General features: G+C 39.7%; 1 protein-coding gene across 2 annotated transcripts in view; it reads left to right on the top strand.

Annotated features, from left to right (window-relative positions):
• Positions 1–18,361, top strand: part of LOC139939398 (uncharacterized) — a 161,934-nt gene that overhangs the window by 30,517 nt on the left and 113,056 nt on the right. For both annotated transcript variants that reach the window (XM_071935233.1, XM_071935232.1), the window contains exons 25-39: positions 293–589; positions 1,552–1,809; positions 3,619–3,903; positions 5,009–5,257; positions 6,179–6,344; positions 7,503–7,627; positions 8,656–8,925; positions 9,405–9,683; positions 10,438–10,692; positions 11,699–11,983; positions 12,471–12,728; positions 14,064–14,339; positions 15,229–15,471; positions 15,937–16,239; positions 18,097–18,360. In XM_071935233.1, coding sequence (XP_071791334.1) covers positions 293–589; positions 1,552–1,809; positions 3,619–3,903; positions 5,009–5,257; positions 6,179–6,344; positions 7,503–7,627; positions 8,656–8,925; positions 9,405–9,683; positions 10,438–10,692; positions 11,699–11,983; positions 12,471–12,728; positions 14,064–14,339; positions 15,229–15,471; positions 15,937–16,239; positions 18,097–18,360 — 3,813 coding nt within the window. The remainder of the gene's footprint in view (positions 1–292; positions 590–1,551; positions 1,810–3,618; positions 3,904–5,008; positions 5,258–6,178; positions 6,345–7,502; positions 7,628–8,655; positions 8,926–9,404; positions 9,684–10,437; positions 10,693–11,698; positions 11,984–12,470; positions 12,729–14,063; positions 14,340–15,228; positions 15,472–15,936; positions 16,240–18,096; position 18,361) is intronic.

Raw genomic sequence — 18,361 nt, 5'->3', positions numbered from 1 at the left:
TCATAGTTTTATAAATATTTCTGTATTTTTCAGTTTTCCTTTTTTTAAAGCTTTTTATCAATGTTTTGACATGTAAATTTTCTATTTTGATCTTTTTAATGGACAAATAAATTATTGAATTGATTGAATTATCTGTTTTATCTGTTTTTAGTGATACATGTCAACGGCATTTTTTTGCTGTCGGATATCAATACAAAATAAATAAGTCCAGTGTTTGGAAATGGAATACCTGGAAAAATAACAGGTGAAATAGTGTCAAGTGCCTTAACATGTTTGTTTGCACCTTGTGTAGAGCCTACCAGCCCAGCCAGAATCTTCAACGTCAACCCTCAGCTGATTTCAGTCACATTCTCCGTCGCTGCTCCTGGCCAACACAACTTCCAGGACGTCGTCTTTGACTACTTCAAGGTCTCCATCAGCTTGGGGAGTAGTCTCCCACTCCAAGAGGTGTTTATTCCAGCGGACGTGACGGAGCACTCGTTCCGCGATCTGCTACCCAGAAATGAGTACACGCTGTCCGCTGCCGCTGTTTCTGGAACTGGGGAGGGCACTCAGACGGGTGAACCCATCACGCAGGTTTTTACTACACGTAGGTTACAACTGAAGCAGAGCTAATCTTATCGACGTTAAATTTGCATAGGCGGTAAAGAATATTAATTTGGGTTTTAATCTTACACCAATACATATACATATACAACAGTGTATTTGTAAAGCGCCTTTTCATCGAGATCAAAGCGCTAAAAAGGGCAAAACGAAAGGAACTAAACTACAACAAATTACATCTGAGAGATTTGTTTAACAATAGCAACGAGATACAATTTCTGATGCGTACTGGGAGTTTGATTAACGCCAATGTGTGTTAACACTGTACATGTATACTCAGTACTTAGAAATTTGCCAGGAACATTTCTTTATCGCCTTATCTTCACAACTTGAATCAGTAACTTCTGAAAATTCCTTCGTTCGTTTTATGACCAGTGCCCAATTTCTTAAAGCCTGTAAGCACAAAACCTTGTTAAGCACAGGAAACCCTTCTTAGCAGAAACAGGTTAATATCCAACATTCCAGTAAAGTTTATACTGTTGCCACCGTTGCCCCAACTCATTTTTTGCTCAGCAAAGTTATTCGTTACTACATGTAAGTAGGATTTGAAACTTTGCATGGTGGAAATACAATGTATTGTAGTAAAGGTTTGCGGTAACACCATGTAATAATAATTTCGAAATGAATTGGGGAAAAGAACCGTTGGTTTCAACTCGATGTTTCGATCAGTATTCTCTGATTGCTCCTGAAGAAAAATAACTATTGAACCCATTGTTATAAGCATTTTCTGTTAAACACTTTTATGAAATTTGGCCTTGGGCACACTTTTATAGAGCTGCCTAAGCAGAAAACATTGCTTAGCTTAGCGAAAACGAGCAAGATACCAGTCACAAAATGTACATGTGACATGGTAAGCATAATTTTGTTTTTGCTGAGCTACTTTTTATGCGTAAGCATGTCTATAAAACTCAGCTCTGATCAGAACTGTGCTTTATTTTCCGTATACAGTTACACCGTCTGCCGGGGAGATAGTTATATTGGAGGTGACGAGTACAATGATCAGAATCGCATGGGGCGACGGAAACGCATTACCTGGCTTCATTGGATACTCAGTCAGCATCAGTCCCATTGGACAGAACCCCGATCAGATTGACGGAGTGGAGCGCAGCGCTGTGTTCAGTGGTCTGGTACCTGGACAGCTCTATGACATCAGTGTTACAGTAGATGCCACTACGGACGTGGACGTGACTGCTAAGCAGAGGACAAGTGAGTCATGGTTTTAACAAATACTTCTTTTTGTATTTTTTTATTTTTTTTCAAGAGAGCCTTAGGCCTACACCCAGTTCAGACAGGCGCTCCAGAGTTGTGCCGAACTAAGTTCTTAATTAAGTACATGAAAAGTTCTAGGTCTGAAACAATAAGGAGCGACTGGACACGCTAGAAGACGAAAGATCGACTGTTGCAGTTGTCGGAACGACTCTGAACTACCTTGGTTTCAAATGCAATCTTTTCATGAGCTGAGCCAATGTAAATGTTATGTAAAGGGTGGCTGCAGTGTTTTTTAAAATAATTTAAACGATTAAATATGACTTTTTAAACCTGAAATATTTTTTATTATTTTTTATTAAATGCGTAAGTATTTTTAAAATGGTTTTCAAGAGATTAGGGGAACCCACCCTGCCCCTAAAAGGGAGCCTTCATTTGCATAAACGTGACGTCATGTCGGGAACCCGAGCCGTCTGAAACAATAAGGAGCAACTGGACATGCTAGAAGACGAAAGATCGACTGTTGCAGTTGTCGGAACGACTCTGAACTACCTTGGTTTCAAACGCAATCTTTTCATGAGCTGAGCCAATGTAAATGTTATGTTAAAGGGTGGCTGCAATGTTTTTTTTAATAATAAATAAATGCGCAAGTATTTTAAAAATGGTTTTCAAGAGATTAGGGGAAACCACTCTGCCCCTTAAAGGGAGCCTTCATTTGCATAATCGTGACGTCATGTCGGGAACCCGAGCTGTCGGGGCCCCCTGGCTGTGTGCACATAGAGACGTGTGCACTGTGTGGCCTGATACCTAGGCGCGTGTAGTTAGGGACCAGACTCTTTTTGCCGACGATATGTTTTAATTCCCGACGTGACATCGACGGTAGGGGGTGGTAACAACCCACAAAAGGGGGGGGGCATGACTTATTCGCTAATTACGCAAGTGAGATATGTCGGGGAAAAAAAGAAACACATTTTATTGATGTTCAATACATATATCAGAAATAAATGACAGCAAAATTAACTGTTTTATTTTAAGTCACTGCACATCCCTTTAAGTTTGCCTGTCTGAAACCAAAATTTATTTGGGTCGACCCAGAGGCACTCCTAATCTTATTGGTTCAGCGCGACTCTGGTGGTCTGTTTGAAACGGGTGTTACATCACAAGGCCCGTCGGCCACTTCAAGGAGAGGGCTATACGTACTTAAATGATTTAGGCTATCGGCCCAAGTCAACTGCCACCACGTTGCTAAAACAGGGTTGTATACCCTCTTTATAGTCTGGGAGGATGTAGGCATGGGTATCATCCACTAGGAGCCTGGCTGATAGAGCAGAATGCATTACCTTTTAATGAAGTACATCATGTAGTTATGGTTAAGTGCCTTGCTCAAGGGCACAAGTGTCATGACTGGGATTCAAACCCACACTGCTACTGACAACACCAGAGCTTGGGTCCGTCAAAGTTTTGCCATGACACGCCTTAAAGTGGCTATTAGTGGCTATTGGTCCATGGCTTAGAGATTTGTTTTGTAACCCCCGTGACATCAATTATGGAGTTTTATTTTTGAGTCAAAAAATCAACCCAAGGTAGTTTCTATTTTTCTTGCTATTTGACTTGGTCTCAATAGGGATCTTGGATTTTTTTGAAATTTGTTAACTAATTTTTAGGGGGGGGGGGAGTACATATAATTGGTTACAAACAGACTGTTGGCAAGCAGTTCCATGCCATCATCACATGTTTTATTGTTTGTATGTTTTTTTGTGTGGATTCCCTGTGAATTTTTGTTTTTTCTTCTTTTTGCATAAAACACAGTCCCAAACCCACCTGGACGCATTTTCGTTTCCTCCGTGATCAAACCAACGTCCTGCCGGCTTACCTACATCGTACCGACTGATATCTTTGGGGGTTTTAACATTTACTACACGGAGCTTGGACTACAGATGCGACAGTTTGCCGGCAAAGTCAACCAGAACACCAGTACCTTTAATGTCATGGGACTCCAGCCTGAGAAGGAGTATGCGATTGCTATAGAAACGGTGTCGGGCATCGGTGAGGATCAGACTACCAGTGAACCGTCCACTTCTTCATGCAGTACTGGTAAGTGCCGTGGGCATGATTTCACAAAGCAATAGAATCCATCGTCAGACAAAATTGTCAGTATCACGATAGTGATTTGTATTGTGACGTCACATTTCACTTAGCAACTACGATTGACTTGCAGTTACGATTAATCTTAGCTCTGTGTGATAATAGTAAGACATGTAAAACGCAAGAAATGCAATGCGCTGCTAAAGAATGCTGCAAAATAGCCAGAGAAGATAACAGATGCGTTTTGAATCTACATTTGAAAGTCTTAAGTAAGTTGATGTTGCGAGTGTGAGGCTCAGCCTGAAGCATGAGGCTTGATGTCACATTTCTCATCCTGTCAGATAAACCTTTGACCTTTCATCGTTTTCACTTGGATTCACAGTCAATTCACAGTCAAATCACCTGGCATCCATTTCTCTCTGATCGAGATTGTATCCAATGAAATTATTGTATCCAATGAAATTATTGTATCCAATGAAATCATTGTATCCAATGAAATCATTGTGTCTAATGAAATCATTGTATCTAATGAAATCATTGTATAAAATGAAATCATTGTATCCAATGAAATCATTGTATCTAATGAATTCATTGTATCCAATGAAATCATTGTATCTAATGAAATCATTGTATCCATCTGTAAGACCAGTACCTGTCTTTATCCTACTATTGATATTAATTAATAGTTAGCTAAAGCCAGGGTTTGTATTTGTAATGATAAAATGTTATTTGTGCAATTCAGTTTATTTCCACTCAATCAATTAGAACAAACATTGGGTGCGTTCGATTAGCTTCCCTGGGTTGACCTCGGTCTGCCCTTGGTACAATCGAATAGCTTTGACGTCATTCCAGGGGCTCACCCGGGTCAGCCCCAAGTGCCCTGCTTGTGGAATTAGTCACTTGGGGCTGGCCCGAGGTGCAAACGTCACCACTAGTGGGCGAGTGATCGTTCGATAAGCTCTTGTCAGGGGCTCACTCGAGTGAGCACCGCGGAGTCCACACATGGAAGCTAATCAAACGCACCCCAATATACACATACAGTACTTTATAAAGAATGTCATGATTAAGTGGTGACAGTCTCCTAAATTTTGACTTCCTTACAATTTGTTTCTAGGTGCTCTCCAGCCGCGGACAGTTTACTTCACCGACGTGACGTCCACAACCATTGATATTCTGTGGCTCGGAAACAACAGCATCAATCTCGTGACGATTGTCTCTGAGGACCCTCCGACAGACCCGAGTGAGGAGGCCATAGGTAGTTTGAACACCCATCAGTTTACCGGCCTGGACCCCTCCACCAAGTATACCATCTCGGTAAACCCCGGAGCGCAGTCCTCTGAATTCAGTGGAGTCACCAAAACAAGTAAGACTGTAGATCAGAGCGTTGACAGGTTGCATACTGTACTCCATGTTTTTACAATCGTTTTTTTTTGCTAGTTTTATTGATTGTATTCCTCATCCAGTCCTGTTCAAGTGTGTTTTTGATGACGTTCCAACTTCTATTTGCTTACTGTTTTTACTATAGTGCTATTTTATTATTGTAAATCATCATATCCAATTTGGTGGCCTGTTTTATTGATTGTATTTCTCAAGTCCTGTTCATGTGTGTTTTTTAATAACAAGTTTTAATCCTACTTGCAATTTTCTGAATGTTTTATCTATTTATTGCTTTTTAGTTTTTGTAAATTATGTCCATTTGGCCTGTGGGCCACGAAATGTGATACTAATAAAACGAAATGAAATGAAATGAAAGAGACTGACACTACACTGAAACCTCTGAACCCCTATAAATAGGCCGCTTCTCTCATATCTCTTCAGTCTCCTGACGATGATTAGATCAAGCTAGTCGAAACAGTGAGACCAATTTAAGACCTTACTCCGCGGCAGTGCAGTAAAAAAGAATCCTATAAGCTAAAGTAGTAGTCCCTGCCGATTTTCTATACCCTCAGCCCAGGTAGTAGTTAAAAAGCAGTAAAGTTCTTTTCAGAACTGAGAAGTCTCCTTAACAGTAGAATAAAGAATGACAGTTCTCTAAGAACAAACTCTTCCATGCAAGTAGATACACACATGGTGTTACCGCAAACCAAATATATATTGATACCTCACCATGCAATGCTTCAAATCCTATTTACATGAAATAATTACACACAATCATAAATAAACTACTGAACATAAATTAGATTAATAAAAAAATAATAAAAAAATACTAAAACCCACAATACCACAATGGAATCAAACTGAAACCAACTGAACAACATCTCGTTAATAATTCTTCTCCTGTCAGGGCCTGGGAATGTAGGATCCATCGCTCCACTGACTGAAAACCCAACCACCTTGGATGTCACCTGGACTGAACCTGCTGGAAAGTTTGACTTCTACCAGGTTAAATATTTTGACTCCGATGGCCGTGAATTTCTTGGCAGTCCCCTACTTGATGACATTGAACTGCAGTAAGTTAATTTGATTACTTTAACAATATACAAATAATAAAAATCTGTTCTTATAAAGCGCATTTTACAGTAACGAATCAAATGCCCTTCACATTAAGAAGGGTGGCATGGTTGGCGTGTGCGTAAAGCGCTCGCCTCTCACCAAGGTGACCCCAGTTCGATTCCCGAACGGGGCCATATGTGAGTTGAGTTATGGGTTGGTTCTCTGCTGTGCCACGAGGGTTTTCCAGAACAACCAGTTTTCCTCCCTCAGGAAAAATCAAACACTTTCGATCTTGGCTGTGCTCCGTGGTCATAATGGGTTGATGTGGCTGGCAGCCAAAGGTGCCCTTGCATGCCTGCTTCTTGAACACCTTGTAGACGCATCCTGCGCAATTCAGCTCTTAGCTGCGAGTAAGGATGATTAGCCCCCCCCCCCCTCCAAATTGTTATTACTATTATTATTACATTGTATTATTATTACACTGTTCATTGGGCCACAGACATTCCTTTCTTAGCTACCTGGGGAGAATACATCCCCAGGATGCCATAGGACTCCAAAGGCTTTCATAAATAAAACATCTCTCTGGTACCTATTTACAATGTATACCCCTTGGTCAAGATAAGAGTGTTGTGTTTAAGGACACAAGTGCCATGACTGTGAGTATAACCCTCGTCCCAATGACAAAACCACCATATCTTGAATACTGCACGACCATGACACCCTGAAAACATTGCTCTGTTATTTTCTTCTTTTTTTTCCCTGCAAAAAATCTCAACAACCATTATGAAGTTGAAACTTCTACAGTTAAATTAGACTACATACATATCTATTCACAGTGAATATGGGATTCATGTCATCACCCCAAAAACTTGATCTAAAAAGGTATCAAAACCCTTCAACAAAGAAAGTATTTCATCTAGTGAAGTTAATACAGGCCTTTGAATCCTCAGGACTAAGTATCTTTTTTAAAAGATTCTCAAAAGTGTTTGTAAATGCATGAGTTTTTGCACTTGAACCTGTTTTTTTGACCAGCAAGATCAGTTGAAAAAAATTGTACATGTATATGGCCTGATGTTCAATCCTAGTTCTAGTAGAGTCTTTTTTGAAGACTAAATTGCTCAATAAAAAATCTTCAAAAGGTATCAAAACCCTATAACTTATTTTGTTCTCAACAGGCACACCATTCATGGTCTTACCCCTGACATGCCGTACCTGGTTACACTGTGGGTCATGGCATACAACATTGAGAGAAATGGCTACCTGGAGAGTGAATATGCAGTAGAGCAATCAGCTCGAACTAGTGAGTATTTAGACTTGAGGCACTGGACACTATTGGTAATTAATCAAAACAACTGTTGGCATAAAAAACTTACTTACTTGATAACGAGCAATGGAGAGCTTTTGATCGTATAAAACCATGTGGAAAAAACGCTCCCTCTGAAGTAAGTTATTTTGAGAAGGAGGTAAATTCATACTCAAGTAATAAAAAACTTAATCTGAAATCTTTTATTATGCATCTAAAATTACACAAATGTGTGCAACAAGGCTGTTTTTTCTTTCATTTTTCTCTTGCAATTTCAATGACCAATCGAGCCAAAAGGTTCATTATTTTGTTATTTTATGCATATTTTGGGATACACCAAGCACGTCACATGATATTTCTTCCTTTTTATGAGAGATTCTCAACATAGCTCAGTTATGCAATGTCACCACGTTAATACAGAGGTTGCATGTTCAAGTCTCGCACAAGTCCAATTATTCTTTATTAAACCCAACACTATCAAAGGAAACTTTATTGAAAGGTTTGCGGTAACACTATGTAATGACTAGCTCTGCTACCGCAAACCTTTCCATATAGTATTTCCACCATGCAAAGTTTCAAATCTAAAGGCAGTGGACACTATTGGTGATTACTCAAAATATTTATTACCATAAAACCTTACTTGGAAACAAGTAATGGGGAGAGGTTGACAGTATAAAACATTGTGAGAAACGGCTCCCTCAAAGTTTAATAGTTTTTCCAGAAAGAAGTAACTTTCCACGAATTTGATTTCGAGACCTCAGATTTAGAATTTGAGGTCTCGAAATCACACAAACGCACACAACTTCGTGTGCAAGGGTGTTTTTTCTTTCATTATTTTCTCGCAACTTCGATGACCAATTGAGCTCAAATTTTCACAGGTTTGTTATTTTATGCATATTATGTTGAGATACACCAAGTGAGAAGACTGGTCTTTGTCAACTACCAATAGTGTCTACTGTCTTTAAAGGAAAATTCTTTGGGTGTAATTTTTAATTTTTAATTGTTTTATTTTTTTTTTTCCCCAGCACAAGTACCACCAGATCAAGTTATCATCCAGGACTTTACCACAACAGAGATCTCTATTGTCTGGTCTCATGCAGCTGGCACCAACCTGTACCAGCTGTATGTCTATCCAGAGGGTGAGCCAAGGCCGGACACCGGTGACATAGTACCCGGGACCACCGCATTGCCGAATGATCTGTTGTACCACACCTTCTCTGGGCTGTCATCAGGCATTCTGTATAACGTAGACATCAGCTATGGTGGGCAGTTTTACAATGCTCAGCAGAGAACAAGTATGTAGATTTTTCCTTTTCTATTTCAATCAATCGATCAATCAATCAATTAAGTTAAGGTGCCAATCCAACAGTCGTTGCTCATAGCGTCGTACAGTGGGCTTTCAAAATAAAAGGTGAGGTTTTATCAAAGTTGTGAATTTGGCTGATGAAGTAGATTGTTCGATGTTCTGTGAAAGATGATTCCACATCCTTGGTGCTGCGATAGAAAAGTATAGTTCTTTGCCCCAGTTTGGAACTCGCTTGGATTACGTTTCGAATTGCATGCAATTTCTCAAATGCTACAACCTATGCTACCTTCCATGCGTTTTTGGGGGGCCATGAAATTTGCGTACTCCAGCACCTTCTTTTAAAAGTTATGTGGTTATGTGAAATTAGCTTGTGGATTCGAACCCACAACCTTGTGATTGCAAGACTTGCAGTCTAATCACTGGACCACAGTCATTAAAAACCACATTATTATCTTTTCTCAATTAAAGACCCAGAACCTCCAGGTCCTCTGATACTGTTGGGTTTCACTTCCACCTCCCTCCGCTTCGTCTTCACCGAAGCTCCCGGAGCCCTCAGCCACTACGAGATTTACTATCGACCAAAGAATGGACTACCTTCTTCTCCATTTTCCATCAGTCGAAGCCAACCCGAGAATTTTGTTGTCGAAAATCTGCTTCCATCCACGGAATATTTTTTCAGGACTCTGAGCATTTCAGAGAGTCCCAGTATAACAAAGAGCAGTCGAAGTATCAACTTTTTCCCCACAAGTGAGTAACAGTAACAATAATAATGTCAAAATCTTACATGTATATAGCGCACGTGTTTACCAAACAAGGTGCTCAAGGCACTGAGTATAAACAAACTTTCAGAAAGATAGGTTATTGCAGTGATGAATTCTAAGACCCAGTAATTTAGCACCTTATAGGGGTTTACAAGGTACTATGGCGCATACAGCAGCCACAGCCAGGAACACTGGGGCGCACCCCTTCTCTTTTCGATAAATGCACTGGGTTATTTTACATGCGTTACACAACACATTGGACCAACAGCTTTATGTCCCATCCGAAGGACGAAGCAATGGTTAAGTGTCTTCCTCTCACTGCTGGGGATTCGAACCGACACTCTGCTGATCAGAAACACCAGAGTTTGAGTTTGGTGCTGTTTACCGCTTAGCCTCGACACTTCCATACGGTTTCAAGTTCCCCAAGTTTCAAGACATTTTTGTTTTCACCCGGGGGTATAAATGGGGTTATAGGTGGGAGTTTGGATTAACCCCTCCCTGACTTTTTATAGCACTATAAATCAATGAATTAACAAGTCGTAAGTTTGGCAACCCTGAAAGTTCAAATCCCGCTGTTCAACCCCAAAATTAAGTCCGAGTTTCCTGACAGGAACGCTCCCTTTTCCGCAGATTTGTCTCTTTTTTTCTCAGAAAAAGATCCTTCGGCTTCACAACCCAAAATAACAAATGAAAAAAAAACAATATAAAATAAATAATATTATTTCATTGTGTATTTATAGTTGCTGCCGTTCCAGCCGAGGTCATTCTTAGGAGTGTGACCATAAACTCCATCGTCGTGACCTGGGGAGAAGTGGAGGGTACAACCAACCCATACATTGTAGACTTGTCGAACGATGCGGGTGCAGTCGACAGGATCACCGTTCTACGGAACCAACCACTCTTAGCAGAGTTTACTGGCTTGTCCTCTGGTGACAAGTACACAGTGACAGTGTCTGTGGTTGGTGTGGCTGATGGAACATTGACACTGAGAACGAGTAAGAAAACTTGTTTTACCCATAAATAAATATAATATTAATAATAATAATAACACAGCATTTGTAAAGCGCACTTTATCCGTGTGACATTCAAAGGCGCTGGTCAAGAACAAAAAGAAAATTTCACTCGATATCTTTATAGGCTAATCTGAAGAGATGGGTTTTGAGAGAATTTTGGAATCGTGAGATGTCATGTGTGCCCTTGAGATGTTGAGGCAGAGAGTTCCAGAGGCGGGGTGAAATGTTACTGAATGCCCTGTCCCCATAGCTGGATAAATAGGTCAGAGAAACATAGAGTATGATGCCCGATGACCTCAGACCCGGCCTGACACTTCGACAATTGTGAGGCAATCAAGCTAAATGAGTCGTTTGTCCGAAATAACAGTACTGAATTGAATAGAATTGTTTTATTCATCAGGTATAAAAAGTACATGAAAACTAAATTCCAATTTTACAGCAACAGATACAATATAAAAATGTAAAAATAGCACAAGATATACTAACATCCCAACATACCAAAGAAAATAATAACATTAAAACAAAATTAATAATGATAATATACAACCAAAACAGACTTGGAGAAATAAATCAAAACAGGGGGGACATTTTCACATAATTAACATCATAAAGGGGTTAAAATTTGCATTGAAATAAATTGTGCCGATACTCTTGCTTTTCTTGGTGTTTCATGTTTTACATTTGTTGAACCAAAGGTGTTTTCATCATAGATACATGTAGGGCTTAAACAGTATTAAAGCATAGATTACAAAAATGTATACTCAGTTCAAATTTGTTGAAAAAATGACCTGAGTCGACAAACAACTCATTTTGCTTGATTGCATCACAATTACAATTTTCCTCTTGATAGAGAGTTTATGTGAATATTTTGAGAATTTCTTCCAACCTAGAATTTCAGGCCTTCAGGCCTTGTGTGTCTGGCGACTTGCGTAAAAAGAAACAAAAAACAATTACTAACTGTTCTATAATATTATTATTATTTTATTAGTTCCCCGTGAGCCAAGCTTTGTGGATGTATTAGACAGCACGGCATCAACCATCACCATCAGCTTTGGTGACACAGCAGGAGCCACTACATTCAACCTCTTTAGAATATCCTATAGCACAGGTGGTGGACCAACCATTCAGTCCGGCGAGGTTGGGCCAGATGTCAGTTCTTTCGTTCTAGAGGATCTGTTCCCAGACACTTTGTATGACATCTACCTACAGACCGTATCTAATGACGGGGGTTTTGAGACGAGCAGTGAAACAGTCTCTGCTGCAGGAACTACAGGTGAGATCTTTGTTTTACAGACTGTACATTTTCTTTTTGCAAGTAATCACACATTGTTGAAACCTTAGGTTTACAAAGACTTAGGTTTCTCATACAAAGGTTCCAAAAGACTGCAGTTCCCATTGACTAAGGTTCCCAAAGTCTTAGGTTCTCAAAGACTTATGTTCATAAAGACTTAGGTTCCCAGAGACTTAGGCTCCCACAGAGTTAGGTTCCCAGAGGCTTTGGTTCCTCATAAAAACGTTTTAAAAGATTGCAGCTCCAATTGACTAAGGTTCCTGAAGACTTAGGTTCCCAAAGACTTCGGTTCCCCAAGACTTAGTTTAACTTTTTACAAAGAATACAAAATGAATAGGGGCTGTCAAGGAAATACGAAAAGTATAAAAACTGTCATAGAAATTTATGTACAACCAGACTCCTACCAAAAATATATTTCAGAGCCACTAAAATAATACTAAAATGTACTTTGTATCAATCTGAAAAACAGGCGCTCTCACTCCAGGCGAGGTCATCGTCCTTTCCTTCACAAGCACCTCGATTGACATCACATGGGGAACGGGAGACGATCTACCAGGCTATCAAGATTTCTTTCTCCAAATCGACCCGCCGGCTGGCTCCAACCCGGTGGTCAACAGAGAAGGTCGTACAGCGACCTACAACGACCTTAGCCCTGGAGAGGAATACACCATAACGGTCACGTTGTTTGCCGATACCAATGTTGAACAGACTACAGTGCAGAGAACAAGTAAGTCTAATTGGATTGGGATGGAGTGTAACTTAAAGGGTCAGAGTACTTTTTGTAAGTCACAAAACTTTAGACGGTTTGAAGATGATGATGGTAGAAAGCTCCACTTATATTGTTACTCATTGAGGTGCTGTAATTTTTGAGAAATGATTAAAAAAAAAAAGTGTACATGTATGTCTCAGTGAGACGAAAGTTATTTTAGCATGTACAACATATTTACCTTAAAGGGTCTGTATACTTTTTGTAGGACAAAAAACACAATGTCAACAGATTTACACTAAACTTACACAGTTTGAAAACAATGACAGTAGAAAGCTTCCCTGAAAATGCTGTGCTGAGGTGCTGTAGTTTGGGGGAATTGAGTGAAACAACGTCATGAAAATAATATTCGTCTCATGAGAAGAAAATTATTTTAAGCATTTGCAAACGTATTTTTATGACATTGTTTTACTTATTTCTCCAAAACTACAGCACCTCATTAAGTAATATTTGATGGGAAACTTTCCACTATCATTATCTTCAAACCCTGTAAGTTTAATGTAAATCTATGGGCATTTTGAAAAAGTACCCAAATCCTTTAAAGCAGTTCTTTCACATTGGAATTGAAAGATACAGAATACTTAAAGACAGTGGACACTATTGGTAATTGTCAAAGACCAGTCTTCTCATTTGGTGTATCTCAACATACATGTATGCATAAAAGAACAAACCTGTTCAAATTTTAGATCGATCGGTCGTCGGAGTTGCGAGAAAACTATGAAAGAAAAAAACACCCTTGTCACACGAAGTTGTGTGCTTTCAGATGCTTGATTTCAAGACCTCAAGTTCTAAACTTGAGGTCTTGAAATCAAATTCGTGGAAAATTACTTCTTTCTCCAAAACTAGGTCACTTCAGAGGGAGCTGTTTCTCACAATGTTTTATACCCATCAACCTCTCCACATTACTTGTTGCCAAGTAAGGTTGTATGCCAATAATTATTTTGAGTAGTTACCAACAGTGTCCACTGCCTTTAAATGTAATGCTACCTACTTGCGAAACAAAAAAAGTAGGTGAAATACCAAAAATTACTACTAAAAGTAAGATTGAGCATGTGGCTGTTTAATGACTAATCTCTTAGTTTGTTTGTCATGGGAAAGGAGAAATTAACCCTTTTTCCTTACCAGAGGTGACTTTAGTTTCATTGATGCTCACCCGCCATACCCAAGCTTACCATCACTTGTAGTCAGTGTATAACAATTGCACCTCAATGGAAAGGTGAACATTTCACATGGTAAAGTCTCAAACATTGAAGCAAATTAAATTCAGAACTGATTTTTTTTCTTTCTGAATTTCAGTTCCTTTGCCAGTGACTAATTTGGGAGTGACCGGCACTGCACCAGCGTCGATCTCTTTGAGTTGGACTCCAGGAGGTGGCACTTTGACCTCTCAAGACCTCAGTGTGACCTCTGCTGACTCTGGCCCCCCGGTCAATATACCCACAATCACGCTGGGAGCTGGCACCACATCCTATACTGTCACCGGCTTGGACCCCGGTCGCACTTACACCTTCAGACTGGTAGTGAAAGCTGGTGACCAGGAGAGCCAACCTGCCAGCATTGACGGGAGTACAGGTACTAGGCTCGTTTTGTCTATCAAAGTACTGTGTCTCTATTAAAGCTTGATCAGAGATTTTACTCATGGTTGTACCCAATGTTTACTATTCATATTTATATTTGTAGTTACTCTTATTCTCAACACCATGCAAAGCAAATTTTGGCGTCACATGGTTGTTTTCGCAGTGAATGTTTCGCAGGAGTTGAACACATTTCAACTATTGCGAATAATTCGTATCGCCTTCCCAATCACAGGAAGTATGAAGTGGTCATAACTGTGTGTCTTGTTTCTGATAGACAAACAAGATATGTCCTTTCTTTTTCCAGAAAGCTTGTAATAATTTCTGAAGGTTTTACAGATAAATTTGGAGATACTAGGTTTGAGAGGTTTCACTGGCTTTATTACCGTTCAACTGCAAAATAATGTTAAACTCCATTTCCAATTAGCATTGACACAGGGATGTGATTCCTCCTTTTAAAACGTATTTCCTTTTCAAACGATTTTTGTTTTTTATCCCCCCCCCAAAAAAATGATCAAAACTCTAAAAAGACATGGGGATATAACCACATAATAATGCCCAGATTGCAGAGTAAGGCTTGCTTTGCGCTCAGTGTTCAGGTTTTTTCTCAATAGCCCATCACTTCCCTGTAATGTCATTAAAACAACAGGCCCAGATAACGACCACAAAAATGAGAAGGATACAAATGCAGGCCCTCGATTGGTTGAAGTACTCCACGTAGAATACGCCCACGCTTATTCAGCCAATCGAGGGTGGCATTATTATTGTTTGACCGGGCCTTTAGTCTCTAACATGTCTAATGGTTCCTTATTAGCCAGAGGAAGCACTGGCTGGTGTACTGATGCCATGACAACGATTTTTTATATATATATTTTTTTATGTTCTAGAATCCTTGATCGAGGGGGAGATCTTTGTGAAGAGCATCACAGAGAGTTCTTTTGTCATCGTCTGGGGAGAGGTACCGGGCGCCACTTTGTACTCGATCACCATTCCGGAATTAACAGGGATAAATGACAACCGACTAGAGGCGGAGTTTGCTGGAGTGGAACCAGCCATGGTGTACCCTATCACCATTTCGCCGATCATCGACAGCATTCAGGGTCCTTCATTCGGGAAAACTGTCCGAACAAGTAACTATTGTTATTATTGTTGTTATATTAATTATTTGCCTTGTTGGTGGATATTTTGCGTTTTCACTCATTCTGCATTATTACTTTTTAGCATCTTTCTATTGTTGTCTGGTATTTTTAATGTCTTTATAGACTTATTGTAAATAGTTATAGATTTTTAATATATGGCCAGGGATATTAGAATTGAGCGCCTTTGGGCTACATTTTTTGGGAACATTTAATAATTCCAGGCACATGTCCTTGGCTTTTGTTTTGTTTATGTTTGTATGTGATTTTATGCCGAATAAATAATAATAATGATAATAATATGTGATGGGCTCTATGGAAAAGAACGCAAACTGTCCTACACAATCGAAAGCTGGTGTAGGCTAAATCTAACCGTTAAATGTTTTGATTGTCATTAATTTTAAAATTACCAATTGTAAACCTTCCCCTTGAAAGTGTTCAATTTGTTCAACCCTGCAGATCCTCTTTCCCCTGGTCTGGTCTCCCTAACTGATCACTCCCCAACATCCCTGACCGTCTCCTGGATTCCTGCCCCTGGTGCAAACTCCTTCGACTTCTACAGGGTATCCATCACTGATCCCAGCGGTAATGAAAACTTTGCCGATCCGGTGTATCCATCAGAATCCACTGAGCACACCTTCAACGATCTGGATCCATTGACGGATTACACTGCTACCGTGGTGACTGTGCTGGAGGCAGACGCCATGTTAAATCTTGCGGAGCAGACAGGCGACACGACGCAGAGGAAAATCTTCCAAACAGGTGAGCGTGTTAAGCGGGGGTACAACCACAGAACTCCGTCCGCCCAACCCTGACATACGGGATGTTCCAGAGATTATTTCTATTATTATTTATTCTGCCTTTTCACTATACAGAAACAATACTTACAAACAAATAAAAGTTTAGCTACAGGGAAAAAAATAAATAAACTTGTTTTACAGAGAAACTAAAGCACTGGTCCTGTATGAAGATGACTAAGTTTTTGATACAAAATAATGTGAAGAATAGATGAGAGATCAGGGTAGGTTGGTAAGGACATAAGGGTAGATTTGTAATGACATGAAATGGGGTAGGAGAGGGAACAGTAGGGAATTATTAACAAAGACAACCCAGTTCATGCTGGCCAGGATTAACAACAGTGTAGTTAATCACTGTGACCTAAAAGTTTGTCAATCCAGACTAGGTTAAAGGCAGTGGACACTATTGGTAATTGTCAAAGACTAGCCTTCACAGTGGTTGTATCTCAACATATACATAAAATAACTAACCTGTGAAATCTTGAGCTCAATTGGTCATCGAAAACACCCTTGTCACACAAAGTTGTGTGCATTTAGATGGTTGATTTCGAGACCTCAAGTTCTAAATCTGAGGTCTCAAATCGCATTCGTTGAAAATTACTTCTTTCTCGAAAACTATGGCACTTCAGAGGGAGCTGTTTCTCACAATGTTTTATACCATCAACCTCTCCCCATACTCGTTACCAAGAAAGAATTATTTTGAGTAATTACCAATAGTGTTCACTGCTTTTAAAGACCTGTATTTTTTCAAATATTTCATGAGAACTCTATTTATTGGAAAATGAGTGCATTGATCACAATACTTGATTTGACCTTGGAGCCCCTATTTAAAGGCACGGGACACTGTTGGTTGTTATGCAAACAGTTGTTAGCATAAAAAACTAACTAGGTAGCCAGCAATGGAGAGCTGTTGATGGTGGAAAACATTGTGAGAAACAGGTCCCTCTAAAGTAACGTAGTTTTTGAGAAAGGGGTGTTGTATCTCTCAATAGTCTAGCCAATTGAGCCAAAATTTTCACAGATTGTTCATTTGTTGCATATATTGAGATGCACCAAATGAGAAGATACTTGTCTTTGACAGTTCCTAATGTGTCCAGTGCCTAACAAATCCCTCAGTTCTCGCAATCTATGTTCTTCTTCTACTTCCCATTTGTGCTTTTCCCCTGCACCCCGCACCTACACACTATATGGCTAACCAGCCTTCACAGTCAGTGCACCTTCATTATGGAACAATCTCCCTCTTCACATCCGTCAGGCTTCATCTCTCGAATCCTTCAAAGCCATGTTAAAGACTCATTTACTTTTATGATATTAAAGGCAGTGGACACTATTGGTAATTTCTCAAAATAATTATCAGCATAAACCTCAATTGCTAACGAGTAAATGAGTAATGGGGAGAGGTTGATAGTATAAGTCATTGTGAGAAACGGCTCCCTCTGAAGTGACATACTTTTTGAGAAAGAAGTAATTTTCCACGAATTTGATTTTGAGACCTCAAGTTTTGAATTTGAGGTCTCGAAATCAAGCATCTGAAACCACTCAACTTCGTGTGACAAGGGTGTTTTTTTCTTTCATAGTTATCTCGCAACTCCGATGACCAATCAAGCTCAAATTTTCACAGGTTTGTTATTTTATGCATATGTTGAGATACACCAAGTGAGAAGACTGGTCTTTGACAAATACCAATAGTGTCCATTGTCTTTAAGCTAAGTTATTATAGTTTGTGTTTATTCGTAGTTACTGTTCAGTGCTTTGAAACTTTTGTAGTTTTGTTTTATTTCTTTTTCTTCTTATTATTAATTTCATCCAATCGTTTATCCAGATTCAATCGCCGATGCAATGATCATTACCAGGTCTGTAACCACCACCTCGGTTACCGTCTTGTGGAATGAGATACCAGATGCCACCTCGTACCAGGTCTTCATCACCCCACCGGTTGGTTCTAATCCCAAGACGGTCATCCCAGCAGGTGGTAACACCGCTTCACTGGTCCTCAACAATCTGTTCCCTGGCCGAGACTACCTGTTCACTGTTCAAGTCCGTCCGAGCGAGCTGGTGGACAACTTTGAGACCAGACAGCGAACAAG

This window comes from Asterias amurensis, chromosome 7, assembly GCF_032118995.1.
Source record: "Asterias amurensis chromosome 7, ASM3211899v1".
In the NCBI taxonomy this organism is placed as follows: Eukaryota; Metazoa; Echinodermata; class Asteroidea; order Forcipulatida; family Asteriidae; genus Asterias; species Asterias amurensis.
This window is presented reverse-complemented; position numbering and strand designations above follow the sequence as displayed.